This window comes from Rhinopithecus roxellana, chromosome 13, assembly GCF_007565055.1.
Source record: "Rhinopithecus roxellana isolate Shanxi Qingling chromosome 13, ASM756505v1, whole genome shotgun sequence".
NCBI lineage: Eukaryota > Metazoa > Chordata > Mammalia > Primates > Cercopithecidae > Rhinopithecus > Rhinopithecus roxellana.
The window spans coordinates 103,128,196-103,153,276 of NC_044561.1; the positions used below are offsets into that span (position 1 = coordinate 103,128,196).

The window sequence follows — 25,081 nt, forward strand, 5'->3', positions numbered from 1 at the left end:
ATTGTATATTTTACTATAACTGTGGGTAGGTGGTGTAAGTATAGATGAAGTTCCTTTGCAAACCATATTTAAAATTTTTAATCTCCCCTATTTATTTAATAAGAAAAAGTTGCATTGATCACATTAAATTAGGGCCTGAGTCAGCTGCCTGGTCTGTCACAAACCAGCTTTTTAAGTTTATAGATTCGAAGGATTCTGTAGAATAGTTTTGTCAACCAGAAGCTTTTTTTTCCACTAAAAAATCCAGCAATTGGGTTAATGAAAAACAGGAGGTAAGTTGTTGGGTTAGTCTCTGCAGGATAGAAAGATCTCCTAGCAGGAAGAGAAGACTTCCATTATCTTGTTTCTTAGGTAGATACTGTATTGGGTAAGAGGTCATGGGTTGAATTCAATGTGGACTACATGGAAGTCATTAGTAAAATAGCTTCTATTTATTGGGTACCCCTTTGCATTGGACCTGTTCTAACTGTGGTATGTAAATCACTGACGGGGAAGTATAGTCCCTTTCAGCAATGAGAAACATTTAAATGCTTTTCTGAACACTGCACAACCACAAAGCCAGGTTTTGAGAACTGTCATTGTTTCCAAAATCTGCTTGCTTTCTGCTACCAGGTGCTTGAGGCTTAAGACAAAGTTGAAAGAATTTATAGTATATTATTTAGTAGTTTCTGGACCTGGATCATCAGCCTGGAAAGTATCTAAAAATAAATACTCCGTTTCCCTCTCAAGATTCTGATTTAGTAAATCTTGGTGGGTTCTGTGAGTCTGTATGTCAAAAAAATCCAGATGATTGTTGGTCATCAAACTTTAGTAACTACCAATCTTGTAAATGTGAAGAGATGAGATGTATTTAACTTCTAAGAGTTCTATGGAGGGCATCGAGTCTGAGGTGACCAACACTCTCGAAAAGACCTGCACAGTCCACAGTACAGCAGACACACAGGCCTCATGAGGCTGTTAAGCACTTGAAATGTGGCTGGGCTGAATTGAGATATGCTGTAAGGGTAAAATATATTAGATTTCAAAGGTTTAATACAGAAAAAAGAAGGTAAAATAGATTAGTAATTTTTTACATTGATTTATATGTTAAAATAAGATTTTAGATTAATAAAATACATTAATTTTGTCCTTTTTTAAATTTCTTGATGTGGCTACACAAGAAACATTTAAAATTACACGTGGTTTGCATTGTATTTCCTTTGGTCCAGGACTGTTTTAGACTATTCAGGAGAAGGCTTTATAAGCCCAGGCACGGTGGCTCATGCCTATAATCCCAGCACTTTAAAAGGCCAAGGCAGGTGGATCATGAGGTCAGGAGTTCGAGATCAGCCTGGCCAACATGGTGAAACCCATCTCTACTAAAAATACAAAAATTAGCCAGGCGTGGTGGCGTGTGCCTGTAATCCCAGCTACTCCGGAGGCTGAGGCAGGAGAATTCCTTGAACCTGGGAGGTTGAAGTTGCAGTGAGCTGAGATCGTGCCACTGCACTCCAGCCTGGGCGACAGAGCAAGACTCCGTCTCAAAAAAAAAAAAAAAGAAAAGAAAAGAAAAGGAGGAGGCTTTATAAAGGAGGTACAGTTGGACCAAGGCGCTCCTCAGAAAAAAAATGGAAAGGATTCCATACTAGAACAGATGTGGAAAGGATGGGTGAGGACAAAGGAATGTTTAAGATACACTTTGCAGAGTACTCTTTTTAGAATGGAGGGATTCATTTATAAGAGTATTGGCACTTTGGGAGGCCGAGGCAGGCAGATCACAAGGTCAGGAGATCGAGACCATCCTGCCTTACATGGTGAAACGCCGTCTCTACTAAAAGTACAAAAATTAGCTGGGCATGGTGATAGGTGCCTGTAGTCCCAGCTACTCGGGAGGCTGAGGCAGGAGAATGGCATGAACCCGGGAGGTGGAGCTTGCAGTGAGCCGAGATCGCGCCACTGCACTCCAGCCTGGGCCTCTGAGCCAGACTCCGTCTCAAAAAAAAAAAAAAAAAAAAGAGAGAGAGAGAATATTGGCGATCAGGCTAGACAGTTATTATTATGTTATGTTCCAGCCATATTCCAAAGTCTTTCAAATACCTCATCTGATTCTTGGAACAATCTTATGAGATGGGTACTCTTGTTATTCATTTTACACTTAGCGAAAGGCTTAGAGAGGTTATGTGGTTTGCCATTACAATGAAAGGCTTGGAGAGGTTATGTAGTTTGCCATTACAGCTGGCAGGTAGTAAAGGTAGGTTTCACATTGGGCATTATGACTCCAAGACCCACACTTTACCCTCAGGGTTATGCTACATAAAGATGTTTTGGGCCGGGCGCGGTGGCTCAAGCCTGTAATCCCAGCACTTTGGGAGGCCGAGACGGGCGGATCACGAGGTCAGGAGATCGAGACCATCCTGGCTAACACTGTGAAACCCCGTCTCTACTACAAAATACAAAAAACTAGCCGGGCGAGGTGGCGGGCGCCTGTAGTCCCAGCTACTCGGGAGGCTGAGGCAGGAGAATGGCGTGAACCCGGGAGGCGGAGCTTGCAGTGAGCTGAGATCCGGCCACGGCACTCCAGCCTGGGCGACAGAGCGAGACTCCGTCTCAAAAAAAAAAAAAAAAAAATGTTTTGACCATCCTTGTTGTTGGCCCTGATTAGAAGAAGAAATGGAAAGGGCCCATGTTTCATCCTAATTGATAAAAAGCTTTTCAAGATATACTTTAGTATTACTAACCATTTAAATTGCTACTTTGTAAGGTTTTAAGACATTAACATGTTTAACATGTTTTAAAACATGAACATCAAGACTGATGATTGAAATGCTAATTCTGCAGAAGTCTGGTCTTTGGAATAGAAATCTTTTTTTCTTTCAATTCAACATTTGTAAGTACCTGCAGAATACCTGGCACAGTGCTAGGAGAAGGATTCAGAGATGAATGTGACATTTTCTTCCTTCAAGGTGCTCATAAGTAAGCCATTTATATATTACACTACATGTTGAAATACTCTGAAAAAGAGTGTTGTTTTTTTTTTTTTTGCTGATGTACTTTTCCCCTTTCAGCCAGTAAAAAAGAAGAAAATTAAGCGTGAAATAAAGATTTTGGAGAATTTGAGAGGAGGTCCCAACATCATCACACTGGCAGACATTGTAAAAGACCCTGTGGTGAGTATAGTAGGTGTTAGCAAGGCCCACCAGGGCTGAGATGGTGTTTGACCTGGAGCACAACTGGCCTCTTTTTGTTCCCTCCCCCAACCCTCATCATTAAGTCCTGCTTTGAAAGTGCTTAATCAGATATACCATTTAACTAGCTTGGGTCTTTCTTTCAAAGAGACCTCCACCCACAGACTATTTCTTATTCTTCTAGGCTAAGAGACTGATAGCACTGGAAACTGAAATGTGTTAATCCATTTTGCAAACTCAGGTCCGATGCCGATGGGCGATGGGCGCATTGTCGGGCTGCCTAGAGCCTGGTGAGACTTCAGCTCCATGTCTTCTGTTTGAAATCCATCCCAAAAATGACCTAAGTGTGGTGATAATCAGAGCGGGGAGGGCTTGTAGCAATAGAGGGTTTCTTACTACTGAGGCGAGGACTGCCAAATTCACCATGCAGCATCCGCAAACATTGTCCCCACTAAAGCTGTCAGGGCTGTTGCTAATGTGTGTTTTTGTTTTTGTTCTTTTCCCCTAGTCACGAACCCCCGCCTTGGTTTTTGAACACGTAAACAACACAGACTTCAAGGTATAATATATAACCAACTGTTTCGGGCTAGTGGGTTTTTAGACCACATAGCCTTTGGGGATGATGCTGTTAGAAGAGCTTGCTTCGAATTTGTTTTTAAAAAGATTTTCATCCTTACAGTGCAAATTCTAACAGTGGATTATAGCTTCTGCAATGTATGTTTAAGTAATTCTTCACTTTTAAGAGTTGAAGACCCAGAGTATCTCTTTAAAATTAATGTAATGTTGGAGAAATAGAGAGCAGTGAATGGACAGATCTTGGAACAATGGTAAATGAGCCAAGTCTTGGTTTGAATTACTGTGGGTGAGGGTGAAAAATGCCTTAAGATAGAAGAACTCCTATACAAGCAGTGCCCACTTTCTGCGTCTTGATATTTTGCCCATTTGTTAAATGTTCTTTTTAATGACCAATACATTTACTTCTTACTACTTAGTTGACAGTTTCTGCTGATGTTCAACCTAATGAAGGCAGCAACACATGTTCACTTAGGATCTGGCCTTATGGCATTCGCTTTAAACAGTAGTGTTCAGGAAGAAATATATTGTGTATATAAAAGTAGGGACTGCTTATTTCTTAGGATTTGTCAGGAACTGTGGGCGATAGATCTTAAAAGGCAGGAATCGAGGAAGGGTAATGTCAAATTCTGCCATAGCACAAACCTCTATAAGGGATATCTCAGAATTCCAATCTATCCGGTGGCCTACTTATTTCATACAGTTCCAATTTTACAGAAGAATGTAGCTACTCTTTTGGAGTAAAAGTTGTAAAAGATCTTTGATTTGCCTTTCCACCACTCCAGTATACAGAATGTTATATATTAATAAATTAGTGAATTCTTTTGCAGAGATAGGGAAAAAAAGAGGAGCTGTTTTAGAGTCAGAATGATAATTTCAAGAAAAACTTTGTCAGAAGACATTGCTAACCATTTAAAGAGATGTACATGTGGCTGGGCATGGTGGCTTACACCTGTAGTCCTAGCTATTGGGGAAGCTGAGGTAGGAGGATCTCTTGAGCCCAGGAGTTTGAGGTTGCTGTGAGTTATGATCGCAGCACAGCACTCCAGCCTGGGCAACAGAGTGAGACCCTGTCTCAAAAAAAAAAAAAAAAGACATGTCCATGTAAAAAGCATTCTGCAACTCTTTGGAAACTGGAAAGGATACGTAACAGTTGTTCACGGAGTTTACTTTCCTATTGGAACAAGAATAGTTTTGTTAAATTGACTTAACAGGTTTGGCATCATGCCATCTGCATACCCACTGGTGATCTGCAGGGCTAACTATATAAGCCAAAAATGAGTTAGTTCCTTAGTAAGGAGGCAGTATATTTGCCAAAATGTCTTTTTTGAGAAGGTCTGAAGATAAAAGCAAACTAAATTATAGGTGTGTATCAGTGCATATTAATGTATCTAGATCGGTATGTTTCTAACAGTGGATTATAGCTTCTGCAATGTATGTTTAAGTAATTCTTCACTTTTAAGAGTTGAAGACCCAGAGTATCTCTTTAAAATTAATGTAATGTTGGAGAAATAGAGAGCAGTGAATGGACAGATCTTGGAACAATGGTAAATGAGCCAAGTCTTGGTTTGAATTACTGTGGGTGAGGGTGAAAAATGCCTTTCTGTCAGCATTATTTCATGGCTCAAACATTTGTCTTTAACAGCAATTGTACCAGACGTTAACAGACTATGATATTCGATTTTACATGTATGAGATTCTGAAGGTAAGTGAACCTTGGATACTAAGTATTTTTTAAATTGGTCTTCTCTTTGTTAAATAGTAAATTGATGGTAGAAAAGCCAGCAAATTAACCTTGTAAAGTATGTTGAAAGAAGGGACCTCTATATAAGTTTTTAATAAGTTAATAGTATCATACCTGTAATCCCAGCACTTAGAAAGGCTGAGGCAGGAGGATTGCTTGAGGCCAGGAGATCAAAAGACCAGCCTGGGTGACATAGTGAGACCCTCATCTCTTAAAAAAAAAAAAAAAAAAATTTTTTTTTTATTATACTTTAAGTTCCAGGGTACATGTTCATAATGTGCAGGTTTGTTACATATGTATACTTGTGCCATGTTGGTGTGCTGCACCCATCAACTCGTCAGCACCCATCAACTCGTCAAAAAAAAAATTTTTTTTTTTTAATTACCTGGGCATGGTGGTGTGCACCTGTAAGTCCCAGCTACTTGGGAGGCCAAGGCAGGAGGATTGCTTGAGGCCAGCAGATCAAGACCAGCCTGGGCAACATAGTGAGACCCTGTCTCTACAGAAAAATTAAAAATTAGCTGGGCATGGTGGCTCATGCTTGTAATTCCAGCTACTCGGGAGGCTGTGACAGGAGGATCTCAGGAATTTGAGGCAGCAGTGAGCTATGAGTGTTGCACAGGCTGGAGTGCAGTGGCACAGAGTGAGACTCTTGTCTCTAAATACATAAATAAATAAAAATTAATAATAGGATCAGAACCCTTGTGCCAAGGGTTATGGAATGGGGTCTAGTAGGAGTATAATTTAGAACAATTTGAAAAAGGGTGTTTGTAAAATAGCTAAGAGTGACCCCTTAACAAATATTTGTAATCTCTGTGTGCCCCTACGTAAGTTAAAATTAAATTTTCAAAACTCGTGAAAACACCTGATGTGCTAGCTTCTGATATACTTTATTTCACTGAAGATTCAACAAATAAAACAGTAAACTGCAACTCAGTTCTCAAAGGGTAATTGTCCTAAGGATTGTGTAAATTTCTGCTTATAGATTGCTAATTGAAAATTTACTTTCATTTCTAAAGTGGGGTCACCAAATATCTTGTTCCCAGTAGTCACAAGGTCAGCTTTCTAGATGAGAGAATTGCTAAAAGTTGGCTAAGGTTTCTTACTAAACAAGAGTTGACATAAAGTCTGCTGTTGGAGCCTTAGAAGTACCTTGAGGAGATTGTGCCAGCAAAGATACTTGATCTTTCCATTGGCTCATGCAGTTTGTGGCAAGCAAGGCTTTAGAAAGTTACAGATATGATTGCCTAGACTTGGGAACTGTAGGAACCCAAGTTGCCCTTCAGGAAGGACGAGAATTTGGCCAATAACGTCAGTTGACTGAAAGGCTGGTATTAACAAACCCCAAAGATTATAGTACTCAGTTCCCTTTAGCTTGAGGTTGGAAACATTTCAGATTGGATTTGATCACCTAAATCAGGCATTGGCAGACTTCTTTAAAGGGCCAAATAGTAAATATTTTAGGCTTTGTGGGCCATGTAGTGTTCAGCTCTGCTGTTGTAGCACAAAAGCAACCATAGACAATATGCAAACAAATAGGCATGGCTATGTTCCAATAAAACATTATTTACAAAAGCAGACATCAGGCCAAATTTGGCCTGTGGTTTGCCAACCTCTGTTATGGGCTCTTAGTTGCTAAAGAATTACTGTTCTTTGAATAAGAGGTTTATAGTAAAGATCTATTTTCTTTCTTTGAGGGGTCTGTGAAAATAATCTAGGATCTGTACGAGATGGAAAACTTTGAAGTGGTGCAATTTGGGTATACTTTGGGTCTTTTTAAGACAGAAAACATGTTGAAACAGCTATATCAGAAAAAGATCTCTAAGCTCAGAGACCTGAGTTTGCTTGACTATGAGATCATGAACAAGTCTCTGAAGCATTGCTGTGGAAGTGACTGTCCTCAACTTGAATCCCAGGGGTATTGTGAGGCTAAAAGGAAAATTAACATGGAGGGAAAAGTAAAGGACTCTTAACTATTATTCAGGCTAACTCCTTTCTTACCTGTTGCTCCCACAGGCCCTGGATTATTGTCACAGCATGGGAATTATGCACAGAGATGTGAAGCCCCATAATGTCATGATTGATCATGAGCACAGAAAGGTAAAGTGATAGACGGACAAGTGTTATTTATCTCCGTGATGTAGTTAATTGCCCATCTTCAACACTTTATCCCTTGTCACAGACCCTAGTACCTATTCGGCCCTTGATAAATATTTGGTGAATTAATGAATTTACAAATCAACATGTTTGAACCATTATTTATATTCCTAAGAATGCTACCAAGAAGGAAACATTAGTGTAGTGGGCAAAATGTTCATCTTCTAAGCCCAGAAACATGGCTTCTAGTCTTTTTTGTTGAATAACTAGTTTCCTGAGACACTACTTTGTCTTCATTTGCCTTCTTTTTCTTTCTTGTACAGTGTGGGTAATAATTGCCCTGCAGACAACTAGGTATTCATGAGAATTAAATGTGCACAGTTAAGTGGATGAAATATACAGAAAATGCTACTTCTGTTAGTAGGTGTCATGAGGCCCCTATTGTCTACAAATGCTTTTACATGAGAGCTGTAATGGCCACATGCTGTAACATTTCAGTTTTTTGAGGTGACCAAGCTATGATGACTTAGCTGTTGTGGTCTTTGGGGAGGTAGGTGATTGGTTTATGCAACTAAATTTTTTTAGGCACATACTATGTCAAAGGCACCATTCTAGGGGCTAGGGATATATGAGTAAACTAAACATACAATAAATGATTGTCTTTTAGGAGCTTACATTTAGGGAGGCTGGTGGGATAGAAAGTTATTTTGATGTAGAATCAAAAACAAGAATAGTGAATGGCAAGAGGGTATTTGCAGTTTTAAACCAGTTGTAAAGGAAGGTTTCACTGGAAAGGTGACATTTTAGAGAGCACTGGAAGGGACCCAGCCATGCAGTCTTATGAAGAAACATGTCTCAAGGCAGAGTAAATAGCAAGTACAAAATCCCTTGAGGTAAGGATGTGTTTGGCATGTTGGAAGAGCCTCAAGGATAAAGCTGGGATAGAATGAATGCAGGGAAAGAAGGAAATGAGATCAAAGAGGTAAAACCAAATCATGTAAAACCTTATTGGTCATTGTTAGGCCTTATCTCTGAAGATAGAGAGCTTTTGCATATTCTTGCATATTCTTTTTTTTTTTTTTTTTTTTTTTTGAGACGGAGTCTCGCTGTGTCGCCCAGGCTGGAGTGCAGTGACGCGATCTCGGCTCACTGCAAGCTCTGCTTCCCGGGTTCATGCCATTTTCCTGCCTCAGCCTCCCGAGTAGCTGGGACTACAGGCGCCCACCACGGCGTCCGGCTAATTTTTTTGTATTTTTAGTAGAGACAGGGCTTTACCGTGTTAGCCAGGATGGTCTCAATCTCCTGACCTTGTGATCTGCCCGCCTCAGCCTCCCAAAGTGCTGGGATTACAGGCGTGAGCCACCACGCCCGGCCAAGCTTTTGCACATTCTAAGCTTTGGCATGTTCTCACTTGAAATTTAACAGTTAACTACACATTTGTTAGAACAGCTAAAATGAAAAATGGTGATGGTACCAAGTGCTGACAAAAATGTGAAGAAACTTGATCTCTCATACATTGCTGGTAGGAATGTAAAGTTTAGCATTTTGGAAAATGCTAAACTATTGTTTTATAGTTTGTTGGTTTCTTGAAAAGCTAAACATACGCTTACCATACAATCCTGCAGTGGCATTTATCTCAGAGCAACAAAATCTTAGGTCCACACAAAAGCCTGTATATGAATGCAACTATATTTTTAATAGCTTAAAATTGAGGGAAAAAGCTGGGCGTGGTGACTCAGGCCTGTAATTCCAGCATTTTGGGAGGCCAAGGCCAGCAGGTCACGAGTTCAGGAGTTGGAGACCAGCCTGGCCAACATGGTGAAACCCCATCTCTACTAAAAAAATACAAAAATTAGCCGAGTGTGGTGGCATGCACCTGTAATCCCAGCTGCTCAGGAGGCTGAGGCAGGAGAATTGCTCGAACCCGGGAGGTGGAAGTTGCAGTAAGCCGAGATCATGCCACTCTGTTCCAGCCTGGGTGACAGAGCAAGACTGCATCTCAAAAAAAAAAAAAAAAGGTGTGGGGGGGAAGTGCCCTTCAGTGAAGGAATGGTTAAACAAACTGGCATATCCATACCATATATTATTATTATGAAGTAGTATTTCTCAATAAAAAGGAAAGAACTATGATACCTGCAACAACTTGGGTGGATCGCATGCTTAGTGAAAAAAGGCAATCTCAAAAAGAGTTATATGCCAATAACTCCATTTCTGTAGCATTCTCTTTTCTTTTTTTTGAGACGGAGTCTCGCTGTGTCACCCAGGCTGGAGTGCAGTGGCGCGATCTCAGCTCACTGCAAGCTCCGCCTCCTGGGTTCACGCCATTCTCCCGCCTCAGCCTCCGAGTAGCTGGGACTACAGGCGCCCGCCACCATGCCCGGCTAGTTTTTTTTTTTTGTATTTTTAGTAGAGACGGGGTTTCACCGTGTTAGTCAGGGTGGTCTCGATCTCCTGACCTCGTGATCCACCCACTTCGGCCTCCCAAAGTGCTGGGATTACAGGCTTAAGCCACCGCGCCCGGCCTTCTGTAGCATTCTCAAAATGGTAGAGATAAAGAACAGGGGTTGCCAGGGGTTGGGCTAACACACAGGACATGTGTGTGGTGATGGAACAGTTCTATACCTTGTTGAGATTATATGAATTTTTACATATGATAAAATTGCATAGAAACACACAAACATGTGCGTGCATGTAACACTGGTGAAACCTGAATAAGATCTTTCTGAATTGTACCAATGTCAGTTTCTTGGTTTTGATATTGTACTGTAGTTATGTAAGATGTTACTATTAGGGGAAACTGGGTAAAGGGTACAGAGAATCTCTACTACTTTTGCAATTTCCTGTGAATCTATAATCTCTCCATAGCAACCTGAACAATCCTTTTAAAAAGCTGTTGGCCGGGCGCGGTGGCTCAAGCCTGTAATCCCAGCACTTTGGGAGGCCGAGACGGGCGGATCACGAGGTCAGGAGATCGAAACCATCCTGGCTAATACGGTGAAACCCTGTCTCTACTTAAAAATACAAAAAACTAGCCGGGCAACGAGGCGAGCGCCTGTAGTCCCAGCTACTCGGGAGGCTGAGGCAGGAGAATGGCGTAAACCCGGGAGGCGGAGCTTGCAGTGAGCTGAGATCCGGCCACTGCACTCCAGCCTGGGCGACAGAGCAAGACTCCGTCTCCAAAAATAAAAGAAAACATATAATACAGAGTTTAGGTTCTGTTAAAGAAATATATCTAAAATTCAGAGGGCTGAAGGCAAAGATCAGTTCTATCTAGGTAATTAGAGAAGACTTCATTGAGGAGCTAACTTAAATATCCCAAAAGTTAAGGAGATGCTTACCAATAGGATTATAGGCTAGGTAGTAGGGACATTTTAGTCATTGAGCAGTTTAAGAAATTTGTAAAAGCACAAATGAGATTGTGTCTTTTAGGAACAAAATCATGGAGAAAGTTGTATGTCAAGCTGAGAAGTTTTATTTTCATCCTGAAGGCCATAAGTAGTCAGTGAAGGGGTTTCAGTAGAGAGTGGCGTATCTGGTGTATTTTATCAAGAGTATGCTAATGGCACAATGTGGGTAGCTTAGAGAAAGATAAAATTGCTCATGATTTATTCTTTTTCAGCTACGACTAATAGACTGGGGTTTGGCTGAGTTTTATCATCCTGGCCAAGAATATAATGTCCGAGTTGCTTCCCGATACTTCAAAGGTCCTGAGCTACTTGTAGACTATCAGGTGAGAAGAGAAGGGCAGGCATAATTTTGGTCCTGTGATTATTTCGCACATAATTTACAAAAAAAAAAAAAATGTCATTTTGTGCATTTAGGTGCTGGGATTATAGGCCTGAACCACCACGCCTGGCCTTTTGTTCGTGTTTTGAGGTAGGGTTTTCCTCTGTTGCCCAGGCTGGAGTACAATGCCGTGATCATAGCTCACTGCAGCCCCAAACTTCTGGGCTCAAGTGATCCTCCCAGCTTAGCCTCCTGAGTAGCTGGGACTACAGGCATGCGCTACCACATCCAGCTAATTTTTAACTTTTTGTGTGTAGAGAGAAAGTCTCACTATATTGCCCAGGCTGATCTCAAACTCCTAGGCACAACCCATCCTCCCACCTTGGCTCCCCAAAGTGCTGAGATTACAGGCATGAGCCACCATGCCCATCCTGTAACTAAGTTTAACCAGTCTTCAGAGTAAATTCAAGAATGTTTTCTTGTTCTTCTGAATTGTATACTAAATATAAAGGTCTCCCCAGCTCCACCGAGAAGCCTTCTTTCTCCTCACAGAAAAAGGAGAAAGGAACCAAATTAATAATAGATTTGCCAAGTTTTAAAAATCTAAAGTTTTCTTGGGAGTATCTTTTATGCCAGTCTTTCCAACTTATTACCAGTTGTTTTTAAAAGTTTCAGACTCGGGCCGGGCGCGGTGGCTCAAGCCTGTAATCCCAGCACTTTGGGAGGCCGAGGCGGGCGGATCACGAGGTCAGGAGATCGAGACCATCCTGGCGAACACGGTGAAACCCCGTCTCTACTAAAAAAATACAAAAATCTAGCCGGGCGAGGTGGCGGGCGCCTGTAGTCCTAGCTACTGCGGAGGCTGAGGCAGGAGAATGGCGTAAACCCGGGAGGCAGAGCTTGCAGTGAGCTGAGATCCGGCCACTGCACTCCAGCCCGGGCGACAGAGCGAGACTCTGTCTCCAAAAAAAAAAAAAAAAAAGTTTCAGACTCTTTGTTCTTGTAGGAATTTCTTTCTTGGGATCTTAAGGCTATAGCCCTGAGCTCAAAAAGCGTTTTATGCATAAAAATAGTTTGTACAGTATTACTAATAATTGTGAAAAACAGAACACTGTCCTATTATAGGAAAATTAAAGATTAAATTCTGAAACATTTATGTAATAAAATACTAATGATACACATTAGATGGTTTCCATGGGCTAACAATTTGGAGGGTTTTTTTTGTGTGTGTAAGTGAAGAAAACAATTCAAAATAGTATATTTATTAGCTGAGCATAGTGGTGTATGCCTGTAATCCTACCTACTCAAGGCCTAAGCCCAGGAGTTGGAGGTTACAGTGAGCTATGATCGTGCCACTACACTCCAGCCTGAGCAACAGAGCAAGACCCTGTGTCTTTAAAAAAAAAAAAAAAAAAAAAAAAAAAAAAGCCAGGCACAGTGGCTCACGCCTGTAATCCCAGCACTTGGAAAGGCCGAGGCAGGTAGATCACGTGGTCAGGAGTTCAAGACCAGCCTGGCCAAGATGGTGAAACCCTGTCTCTACTAAAAATACAAAAAAATTAGCCAGGCGTGGTGGCGGGCACTTGTAATCCCAGCTGCTCGGGAGGCTGAGGCAGAGAATTGCTTGAACCTGGGAAGCTGAGGTTGCAGTGAGCCAAGATCACACCCCTGCACTCCAGTCTGGGCAACAGAGCAAGACTCTGTCTCAAATAAAAAATTTTAAAAAGTAAAAATTATCTTAAAATCTAGTGAAAGATGCGTGAAAGAAAAGACTAGCCAGGTGCAGGTGGCTCATGCCTGTGATCCTAGCACTTTGGGAGCCTAAGGCGAGTGGATCATGAGGTAAGGCGTTCGAGACCAGCCTGGCCAACATAGTGAAACCTCGTCTCTACTAAAAATACAAAATTAGCCAGGCATGGTGGCACGCGCCTGTAGTTCCAGCTACTCAGGAGGCTGAGGCAGAGAATTGCTTGAACCTGGGAGGCGGAGGTTGTGGTGAGCCACGATTGTGCCTCTGCATTCCAGCCTGGGCAGCAGAGTGAGACTCTGTCTCCAAAAAAAAAAAAAAAAAAAAAAAAAGACTTAAAAGAAGTATATGAAGATGTTATTAGTGTTTTGATTTTGAGTCAGTGGAGTGATTTTTTTTTTTTTAATCTTTTATTTTGAAGTGACAGGCCTGGGGATTCACAAATAATAGTGAGTTTACTTTTATGCAGATGTACGATTATAGTTTGGATATGTGGAGTTTGGGTTGTATGCTGGCAAGTATGATCTTTCGGAAGGAGCCATTTTTCCATGGACATGACAATTATGATCAGGTAATATATGTTATACCCACTGAAAAATTTACTGGTCTAATGCAATGATAGCCAGGACTGCCTATAATTTTCAGTTCACTGTTTGTTCAGCCACCCTGATATTGATCCTTAGACTGATGTTTTGGGAGCTACCAGCTTAGCTTTTTGAAATCAGACTTTCCCTCTTAGTCCTTGTCATTTGCATTGCTTGTTTTATTGTGAAGAATACATACAAATTGTCGTCCAGATTTTTAAAATAGGACATTACCTTAGAATTCTCCTAATACAACCTTATTCTCCAAGACGAAGGTTTCTCCAATATGTTAGCCTATTATTTCTGTGATCCTTTTGTCTCTTTATATGGGTTGAGTTATAGATGTTTCTTAAGCTAACTCCACTTCCCCCTTGAAGACCAAAGGGCTCTTTCATTCACAAGAACCTGGAATGATTCTAGGACCTTGTGGAAGGTACCATTGTCTTGTTCCCTTTGAGCGCCATGTCCAATTTTAATGTATTTAAAGAATACAACCTGAATTCCATTAAAGTCAATAACTCCGTTTCAAGTCATGCAGTACTGAGGAATACAGAAAAAGAAAGAATAGTTCTTCCCTCGAGTAGTTCATAGTTGATCTTGTAAGGGAGTCAAACATAAAACAAAATAGATTATAGTCATAACTTCAGAGTAGAAGTGTGGACAAGGCACAAAAGGCAGTAGCGATGAGTAGTTTGAGTGTGCAATGGGAGCTTCCCAAAAGAAGTGACATTTTCAATTGGGTTTTGAGGGGAGAAAAATAAGAATTCGCCAGGATGACATTTCAAGAGAAAGAAACCAGTTTATAAAGTAGTTTGCTTTTTCTAACACTATCCCATTGAGTTGAAGTCTAAAACTGTTAGGAGGTAGCATTCATACCTATAGACATGATGACCCCTTTATGTTGATTCAATCATTATTAATTGTTGATTTGATCATATAATAGCTTGTGGTACGGGTTTTTGTCTTTCTTTAATACTAGTTGGTGAGGATAGCCAAGGTTCTGGGGACAGAAGATTTATATGACTATATTGACAAATACAACATTGAATTAGATCCACGTTTCAATGATATCTTGGGCAGGTAAGTCATGAAACAAAATATGTGCGTCTGTGGCTTAAGCACTTTGGGTGTGAACTGGCACTTAGGATCTTCAAAACAGTTAAATTCTCTTCGCCAACACTGTCAGGATGTCAGTGGTCCAGTGCCACAGGATGCTGCATTGAGCAGGCCTCTAGATAAAGGCATTGCATTGAATGGCCCTTTATTCAAATTCACTTACAGGAGTCTGATGGAGGGATTATAGCTAGAGGATTCCTACAAAATGAATGAAGTGTAGATTCTAGTAGAAGGGTTACAGTTGAGGCAAAAATCAAAATCTGTCTTCATTTACCTTGCTTCTTTAAGTGAAAAACCTCTCTCCAAGAGAAAGAAATTGAAATAGAAAATGCATGCTTTAAGACTGATGTGCAGACTGGGCACAGTGACTCATATCTGTAATCCCAGAACTTTAGGAGGCCAAGGCAGGAGGATCACTTGAGCCCTGGAGTTGGAGACCAGCCAGGGCTACATAATGAGACCCTCGACTCCATGAGAAAATAAAAAGTCAGCCCTGCATGGTGATGTGTGCCAGTAGTCCAGACTACCAGGAAGCTGAGGCGGGAGCTTCCCTTGAGCCCAGGAGGGAGTGCTGCAGAGAGCTGTGAACATGTGGCTGCACTCCAGTCTGGGCAACAGAGTGAGACCCTGTCTCACAAAAAAAAAAAAAAAAAAAAAAAGACTATATGCAGACAACCAACTCTAACAGTAGTGACTAGATACAGTACTTAAACACTTAACCACTTAACAGGAGGAGACGGACTTTCCTGATGCAAAGGCTTTTTCTGGCCAAGTGGCAGAGATGCCAGGAATATGTGTGGGGATGGGAAATAGGCCTGGTGAGCTCAGCCACCTGACCCTCCTTGCTACACAGAAGCAGTCACGTCCTGCCAAGTAACCTGAATTATGTTTCTTAAAACTGAGAGGACTCAGATGTCTTTATTTACTCTAGCTATGTTATTTCCAGTCTTGTTAGCTTTGTTGTCCCACTCAGTGGCACAGTGGTGCAAGATTACTCTCTTGAGTTTTGATCCCTCTTTGCTTTTGGCTGGGCTTTTAGCCACTAAGAAAAATGTAGAAATGAAATGTCGAACTTCTCTGCCCACGTGGCCCATTTCTTATTCCCTCTTTTGGTTCTGCAGACACTCTCGAAAGCGATGGGAACGCTTTGTCCACAGTGAAAATCAGCACCTTGTCAGCCCTGAGGCCTTGGATTTCCTGGACAAACTGCTGCGATATGACCACCAGTCACGGCTTACTGCAAGAGAGGCCATGGAACACCCCTATTTCTGTGAGTCCAGATATCTAGCCCACAGAGTTTGTGTAGGCCCAGAGTCCTATAGAACAGAGTCGTAATCCCAGCTCCTGTTGGATTGCTGCACAGTTAATTCACCCACACTGAGCCTCAGATTCTTCCAGTGGGGATAGTGATGGCAACTACATTGCAGAATTATTGGAAGAATTCTTCTCTAATAGAATACATGACACAAGAGCATTCCTAAATAAACTTCTTTCATACTGTGAGGATGACACCTCAGTCTGGAATGGTTTCAATTAGAATACACAGCCCTATATCTGTCCTTTCTCTAGTAATCACTCATTGGAAAGAGCTAATGAGGCTTACAAATCTTAATATTGTATGAACACCTTGACTTAGATTTGTGAATATAGCCACCTGTGCCATCCTAAGTGAAAATACCACTTAGATCCACCCCATCCTTACTGTGATGTTAGCTACAACATTACATTTTTCCTTTGGTAATAGTGTAATGGTTTTCTAGTGAATCATTTATACTTTTGCCCAGTCTCCTGTACCTGAAGCAGACAGGCTGATTGGGATAGAGAATGTGGTCATAGCCCTGACCTACATGGACCTCTAGCTTTGTCCTACTTGGTACTGAGCTGTGGGCACACTGGTAATATATTACTATCTTTGCCAAGTTACAGTGTCTTGTCTCCATTAAACCTCAACAGGACCAGCTTCATTTTAAATTAGCTCTACTATAAATAATTACCTCATCTTTATACCATTTGGTTGAAGGGTTAGCTTTTACCACAGTTTGATAGGAAAGCTATTTCTATTTTTTACCACTTGTCTAATGGTGAAGGCAATTGCCACCTTAAGTTCTTTGGGGAATAATGTAGAGTATAAGTAAAACGCAAAGAATGAAGCTGGCTGCTTTCAGGCTCCCAGACCATTAGTTTAATCTTTCAAGCAAAACAGAACCTAGCCTTTTTGTCTCTTTTTTAGACACTGTTGTGAAGGACCAGGCTCGAATGGGTTCATCTAGCATGCCAGGGGGCAGTACGCCCGTCAGCAGCGCCAATATGATGTCAGGTCAGTTCATTGGTAAATTTTCTTCAAAAAAATGTGGAAGTCAATTACTATTCTTAGCTTTGTGGTCTGATTTCTTGTATACTTTCTCTTCTCTGTACTGGTGTCCTTATGACTTTTTTTTAACCAGGTTTCAGCGTGCTTGACACTTGGTATACTTTAATGATACTGTCTTAAGTAGGGTATCCCCTTCTAGGCTAGAATTCCAGCATTCCTAACTGAAAATTTCTGGCATAGGGGTTTGAAAATGCCAAGCCATGAAAAGGAAAATTACACCATTTCATCTTATAGTTTGAAATGACAGTAGTTACGTGGCCCTTAGAAACAATGTTAAGAAATGGGTATAGAGGTGGAGTTTGTGCATAGGTGTGTATGTGTACCAGGACAGTTCTGTGATATTTGCCACAGTAACTATAGAGTGCCTATCAGTTGTAAAAACATAAGTAAAATTGTTTTTCATTATTGAATCATTGTGATGTATAGTGAATCTTTATAGAGGACCCAATTATTCCAAAGGAACTACAGGCACATAGCATAAGAATTAGACATGTAGGCAACATCCAAGTGGGTGCACGAGTGGTAGTGAAGGCATTTACTAGGCATTTACTTACATACCCTCAAATAATTGCTGTTCCCCTCCCCCCCCCTTTTTTTTCTTTTCTTTTTTTTTTTTTTTTTTTTTTGAGACGGAGTCTCGCTCTGTCGCACAGGCTGGAGTGCAGTGGCCGATCTCAGCTCACTGCAAGCTCTGCCTCCCGGGTTCACGCCATTCTCCTGCCTCAGCCTCCCGAGTGGCTGGGACTACAGGCGCCCGCCACCTCGCCTGGCTAGTTTTTTGTATTTTTTAGTGGAGATGGGGTTTCACCGTGTTCGCCAGGATGGTCTCGATCTCCTGACCTCATGATCCGCCCGTCTCGGCCTCCCAAAGTGCTAGGATTACAGGCTTGAGCCACCGCGCCCGGCCCCCTCCCCCTTTTAAAAAAAAAAAAAGAACTAGCTGCCTTCTAGAATTTACCCCTTGAGTATCCTGCCTCTGTACAGAGTAATGTATATCCAAACTTACTTGTAGCCTTATTTGTAATAACAAAACATTGAGAATAGCTATCAGTAGGAAACTGGTTAAATCAATTATGGTATATCCATTCAATGGACTATGATGCAGCCAGAGAAAAGAATGTATAAGTGTTTCATGTTCTGTTAGATCTCCAACTCCAATATAATAATGTGAAATTTAAAACTCAAGATGCAGGGCCAGGTGCAGTGGCTCATGCCTGTAATCACAGCACTTTGGGAGGCTGAGGCAGGTGGCTCACTTGAGGTCAGGAGTTCGAGACCAGCCTGGCCAGCATGGCGAAACCCTGTCTCTACTGGAAATACAAAAAATTAGCTGGGCATGGTGGCAGGCTCCTTTAATCCCAGCTAGTTGGAGGCTAAGGCAAGATAATCGCTTGAACCTGGGAGGCAGAGATTGCAGTGAGCCAAAATCGCACCGCTGCACTCCAGCCTGGGTGAGCGTGAGAGTCTGTCTCAAAAAAAAGTGAGATGCAGAGCCAGGTCTAAGAGCAGGAGTGGAGAAGAATGTATAATAATGTTCTCATATATGACTTTTTTTTTTTTTTTTTTTTTTGAGACAGGGTCTTGCTCTGTCGCCCAGGCTAGAGTGCAGTGGCACAGTTTCAGCCACTGCAGCCTCCACCTCCTAGGTTCAATTGATTCTCCCACCTCAGCCTCCCAGGTAGCTGGGACTGCAGGCGCCTGCCATCATGCCCAGCTAATTTTTGTATTTTTAGTAGACATGGGGTTTCACCATGTTGACCAGGCTGGTCTCGAACTCCTGACCTCAAGTGATCCAGCCAGCTCAGCCTCCCAAAGTGTTGGGATTATAGGCATGAACGACTGCACCTGGCCTGTATATGATTCTTATATACATATTCTTATAAAATTATATTCATGTACATGTGTTAAATATCTCTGGAAGGATATGCCCCCAAAAATGGTGCCATAAGTTGGCCAAGCAGTAGGGTGTGGGAGATTTTTCACTGTATACTTTTTTGGGTTTTTTGTTTTGTCTCACTTTGTTTCCCAGGCTGGAGTGCAATGGTGCAATCTTGGCTCACTGCAACCTCCGCCTCCTGGGTTCAAGCGATTCTCCTGCCTCAGCTTCCCAAGTAGCTGGGATTACAGGCATGTGCCACACCGCCTGGCTAATTTTTTTGTATTATTAGTAGAGATGGGGGAGTTTCACCATGTTGACCAGGCTGGTCTTGAACTCCTGACCTCAGGTGATCCACTCACGTCAGCCTCCCAAAGTGCTGACATTAGAGATGTAAGCCACTGCACCTGGCCTTTGTATACTTTTTTTAACCTTTTGTATTTTGAACCATGTGAATATGTTACCTATGTGCGTACACACACACACACACACACACACACACGATTAGAGAGGTAGAAGAAATCAAATGGAAATAAATTCCAAAACACAATTTTAGCTTAGACAGAAAGTGCTCTTTCCCCATTCAAACTGACTTTTAGTACTTTTGAAAGCTGCCAGCTATCAAGACAGCATGGTGTAAGAGCACATGAGCTTTGACTGCAGTCCTGTGCTGTTCAGTATGGTAGTGACCAGCCATGTGAGGCTATTTAATTGCAATTGAATAAAATTTAAAATGTAGTTCCTCAGTTGCACTAGTCATATTTCAAGTGCTTAGCAGCCACATGTGGTTGGCTACTGGTCACCTGGTTGGACATCTCTGCCCTAGACAGGCCTGGGTTAGAATCCAAACCATGGTTGCCACTTGCTAATCGTGTACCTTGGACAAACTCCTTAAACTGTCCAAGCCTAGATATCTTTACCTGCCTCTTAAATTGATTAGGACTTGCCACTTTGAGGATCAGACTTGAAGTATAAGTAAAAATCTGGCTAAGAAGACGTCTTCAATAAAGAATTATTGTGTTCCTTTTGCAGTGAGTGCTATGAGAAACTGGTAATATTGCCATGTTTGGTGTCTTTGGCTCACTGACAGCTGTTTTCTTTCAGGGATTTCTTCAGTGCCAACCCCTTCACCCCTTGGACCTCTGGCAGGCTCACCAGTGATTGCTGCTGCCAACCCCCTTGGGATGCCTGTTCCAGCTGCCGCTGGCGCTCAGCAGTAACGGCCCTATCTGTCTCCTGATGCCTGAGCAGAGGTGGGGGAGTCCACCCTCTCCTTGATGCAGCTTGCGCCTGGTGGGGAGGGGTGAAACACTTCAGAAGCACCGTGTCTGAACCGTTGCTTGTGGATTTATAGTAGTTCAGTCATAAAAAAAAATTATAATAGGCTGATTTTCTTTTTTCTTTTTTCTTTTTTTTTTTTTAACTCGAACTTTTCATAACTCAGGGGATTCCCTGAAAAATTACCTGCAGGTGGAATATTTCATGGACAAATTTTTTTTCTCCCCTCCCAAATTTAGTTCCTCATCACAAAAGAGCAAAGATAAACCAGCCTCAATCCCGGCTGCTGCATTTGGGTGGAGATTTCTTCCCATTCCCACCATTGTCCTCCACCATCCCACACTTTAGGGGGTTGGTATCTCGTGCTCTTCTTCAGAGATTACAAAAATGTAGCTTCTCGGGGGAGGCGGGAAGAAAGGAGGCAGGAAGGAAAGAAGGAAGGGAGGACCCAATCTGTAGGAGCAGTGGACTGCTTGCTGGTCACTTACATCACTTTACTTCATAAGCGCTTCAGTGGGGTTATCCTAATGGCTCTCATGGAAGTGTGTCTTAGTTACATCGAGATGTTGAAAATCTACCCAAAATACAGACAGATACTAAAAACTTCTGTTCAGTAAGAATCATGTCTTATTAATCTAACCCTAAATCCAACTCATTTATAATTTTAGTTTTAGTTCAGTTTAAAATTTTGATACCTTCCCTCCCACCCTCCTTACCTTGGTCTTTTTCCCTGTTCATCTTCCAATATGCTGTGCTCCATAGCTGGTAGGAGGGGGAAGGCAAAATCTTTCTCAGTTTTCTTTGTCTTGGCCATTTTGAATTCATTTAGTTACTGGGCATAACTTATTGCTTTTTACAAAAGAAATAAACATTGTCTATACAGGTTTCATGCTAGAGCTAATGGGAGATGTGGCCACACTGAGTTCCATTTTAAGCTTTCTACCTTCTTTTCCTCTGACCTTCCCCTTCCCTCACATGCCATCCAGTGAGAAGACCTGCTCCTCAGTCTTGTAAATGTATCTTGAGAGATAGGAGCAAAGCCACTATCTCCATTGAAGCTGAAATGGTAGACCTGTAATTGTGGGAAAACTATAAACTCTCTTGTTACAGCCTTGCCACCCCTTGCTGTGTGTATATATATAATACTTTGTCCTTCATATGTGAAAGATCCAGTGTTGGAATTCTTTGGTGTAAATAAACGTTTGGTTTTATTTATCAAGGTTAGATTTAAGTTCCCTGTGTAAAGGTCTTGCTGGGTGGGTGTCTCATGTTCACATCTGAGGGGCCTGCAGCCCTGTGCCGTGGAGGCTTCCCAAGGCCCCCACTTTTATACACCCCTCGTTCGACCCATGGTACCGGGCAGGGCAGAGAGGCCTTAAAAAAAAGCACCACAAGCCAAAGCGTCTCTGGGGATTAAGGATCCTTTGCCATAAAACTCATTTTGTGTCTCAGCAGTGCAGGGATTGGGGATGGAAAAAGTCGCCAGTTTTTGTGTGTTTGTGTGTGTGTGTGTAAAGTGGACTTTCCACTGTAATCCAACCACCTAAGTTTATCAGGTGCTTCACTGAGGAAGCCTAGTTTTTTAAGCACAATAGCAAAACCATCAGCTCTGTATTTTCTCCTGTTAATTCATTACAGTAGCTGCTTGTGGGAACTAGGAAAAATTCTTCCAACATACTTTAAGGCCTAAAATCTTAGTTCCCCATTCTCCTACCTTTATAGATTCACAGGCCTTTCTCACCTAGGCATCATAGGTAAACGTAATTGTTTGGGGAGTTGAATTTAAGGAACTTATCTAACTTTGTAACCCATCTTGGCTTTAGTAACTTTATCAAGGTGGTGGCTTTAGTGAATTTAATGGTTAACTTTAGAGGATGCTAAAGCCTCCTTTCATAGCGCTTCTCAATGATAGGGAGAGCTGAAGGGAAAACATTCTGACTGTGTGGCAGGGTGATTTTCTTCCTTATGACCACTTACAGTGGATATTTATTGTACTTGACCCTTTTATGCCCTAGAATGCTGTGAGGGTTACCATGTTGAATTTGTGCAGAAGCTAAAAGCACCAGATGTGCCAGAGATGCAATTTGTGATTATGTTTGCACTGGATTGTGATTTGAACAGGACACTTATAACTAATGAGTTCTTTCTTTTGAGGTGGGGAGAGGGTTGTAAATCAAGACTTCATACCCTATCCTTGTAGCTCGGAAATTTAGGTGTAGCTTAGGCTGATGCGGAGAGCTGCAGACAGCTGGACCTCGTTACACCCATCAGACCTTGGAAGAAACTGAAGGTGAATGCAGAGGACTCTGAGGTGCCACCCAAGAGCCTTTTAAAATAAATAGAAGTTTTTAAAAATGCTACTTAGAGTCACTGCAGAAGCATGGAGAGAGAAAAACAAAAAAACAAAAGACCCAGTTGGGTGGGGGGTGGGGGGGAGGCAAGGGTTTACAGAGTAACAACTTATGTGTTGTTGTAAATTACCTCATCTGTATACCTTGTATTGGGACACTTTATTTCTCAGCACTACCTGTGTCTGCATTGCTTAGATGGCAGGAGATGGAATGGCCTATATAAAAAGTTATGTTGGCAATTACTCTGAAAGATTTTTTAAAGTATTTTTAAACTTTGTTTGAAGTGGTCCCTCCCTTCTTCCTCTGCTTTTTTTTAAGTTTGAAGCCAGAAGTCCCTCCCCCACCTTGATTTATTGGTTGTAATTGTATTGTAATTGGTATAACTAAAACATAATTGTGCTGGGAAGAAGTTGTGCCATGAAGGTCTTTAATTTTTTTTTTAATAAAAACATTTAAATAAATGAAATGTCCCTGCAGCCTGAGCAATATGCTTCTCCACCCGACACCGTGTGTGATAGATGGCTCAGTTTTCACGTTTTGAATTCTGTTTCTTGTACTTGAAATGCCTGTCCAACTTACATGAGATAGATTAAATTGTTAGAGTGGGACTGTCAGACAGTATATTTTGTAAAGTAGATCCTCAGGGTATGGCTAATTACTATAGTCCTAAAGCAGCAGAGAAAATTAGAGATTGGTTGACAGATTTGGGCTTTTTAATTTCTTCTCAGTTTTTAACTTTCATCTTTGCTTCGCCTTTTGACAAGTATGGTTATAATTAGGACTGACCATTTAAGTATCTCTTGAAAAACCTAATTTTGTCCCACCAGGAGATTCTCTCCCAAGATTGGAATTGGGTTTGCATAGTAGAGAGGCTGTCTTCCCACGGCCTTTTCCTAGTTAAAGAAACACTTAACCAAAAAGGCTATGTAGTAAGGTCATCTTCAAAAAATTAAAATTTTTTTACCTTGAGTCCTGCTTTCCCTACTGTCATCACTATCCGTGCCCTTCTTTTTCCTCAGAACACCTGAACTTTTGTTGTATTGTTTTGTGTCTGCCCACTTGCATGTAAACTCCCTGGTGACCTTGCATGTCTTATGCAATCCTCATTAAAACCTTTTGTTTTTTGTTTTGTTTTTTAAGTGGGTTCATTTTCCCTCAGGATCGAAGAGTATTGAATGGAATGGCACAAGAAAAATGCTCAACACCCCACTTGGCTTGTAATAATAGGTGCTTAATAAATTGTAGTTCCACTGTCCACTCCATTGCCACCCTCTTTACTCTCCCTACACACACACACACACACACACACACACACACACACACACACACACACACACACACAAAGTAAAAGGAAGTATTGTTGCATAAAGAGCATCTCAAAATCATAAGAACTTTGTCCTTGAGTTTGCAGCTATAATTACAAGCCACAGGCCAGACTGAACTAACATGAGAAGGAACTATTTAAGAGACCCTGATAAATAAGTATCTGAAGGCTAAGGAATGATCCTGGCCAATTTAGTAGACTTAGATGCTTCAGTCTCCCTGCTTTTCCCTTGCTGTATTACCTGTACGTAATATAGGTTGAATATCCCTTATCCAAAATGGTTCAGACCAGAAGTGTTTTGAATTTTTTTGGATTTTGGAATATTTGCAGAATACATACCAGTTGAATATTCCTAATCTGAAATTTGAAATATTCCAATGAGCATTTACTTTAGGCATCATGTTGATGCTCAAACATTTTAAGATTTTTGAGGACTTTATATTTTCATATTAGGAATACTCAATCTGTAATAGAAAATTCAGACTATTCTCCAAGTAAAACAGGTATGTAGAAGGTGTCACAAGATGTTCTGGACTCAATCCTAAGTAAATAAGTACTTCCTAGACTTTATGGCTCTCCTTGATTCTGTGCTAAATTTAACTGTCAGAGAAGCAATGTAATGTTACTGCAAGTGGCCTACCTCTAATAGAGTTCTGTCTGGCAATGTGATTTTTTTGAACAGTTAACCTCTCTGAATCTTTTCTTCACAGGTGATTTAAATTGTTATTGTAGCCGGGCACAGTGGCTTGCGCCTGTAATCCCAGCACTTTGAGAGACCAAGGCGGGTGGATCATGAGGTCAGGAGATGGAGACCATCCTGGCTAACACAGTGAAACCCCATCTCTACTAAATATACAAAAAATTAGCCGGGCGAGGTGGCGGGCGCCTGTAGTCCCAGCTACTGGGGAGGCTGAGGCAGGAGAATGGCATGAACCCGGGAGGCGGAGCTTGCAGTGAGCTGAGGTCACCCCGCTGCACTCCAGCCTGGGCGACAGAGCGAGACTCCGTCTCAAAAAAAAGAAAAACAAACTTATTGTAAAACATTCTAGGCATGTACCAAATTATAAAGAAAGCTGTAACACATCCATAATCCTACCACCCAAGTTGAATTTCTATTACCAATACAGACC

The 25,081-nt window shown here is 41.5% G+C and overlaps 1 protein-coding gene across 3 annotated transcripts in view; it reads left to right on the top strand.

The window, feature by feature from the left end:
* The window catches only part of CSNK2A1 (casein kinase 2 alpha 1), a 66,133-nt gene extending 43,040 nt beyond the window's left edge, over positions 1 to 23,093 (top strand). The window contains exons 4-13 of one of the 3 annotated variants that reach the window (XM_010361288.2): positions 3,045 to 3,146; positions 3,673 to 3,723; positions 5,383 to 5,442; positions 7,498 to 7,581; positions 11,198 to 11,308; positions 13,521 to 13,622; positions 14,615 to 14,715; positions 15,873 to 16,021; positions 16,982 to 17,068; positions 20,103 to 23,093. In XM_010361288.2, the coding sequence (XP_010359590.1) occupies positions 3,045 to 3,146; positions 3,673 to 3,723; positions 5,383 to 5,442; positions 7,498 to 7,581; positions 11,198 to 11,308; positions 13,521 to 13,622; positions 14,615 to 14,715; positions 15,873 to 16,021; positions 16,982 to 17,068; positions 20,103 to 20,218 (963 nt within the window). In that variant the 3' untranslated portion in view covers positions 20,219 to 23,093. The remainder of the gene's footprint in view (positions 1 to 3,044; positions 3,147 to 3,672; positions 3,724 to 5,382; positions 5,443 to 7,497; positions 7,582 to 11,197; positions 11,309 to 13,520; positions 13,623 to 14,614; positions 14,716 to 15,872; positions 16,022 to 16,981; positions 17,069 to 20,102) is intronic. The other 2 variants (XM_010361289.2, XM_010361290.2) reach the window with 2 other exon arrangements.
* The last annotated feature ends 1,988 nt before the right edge of the window (positions 23,094 to 25,081 follow it).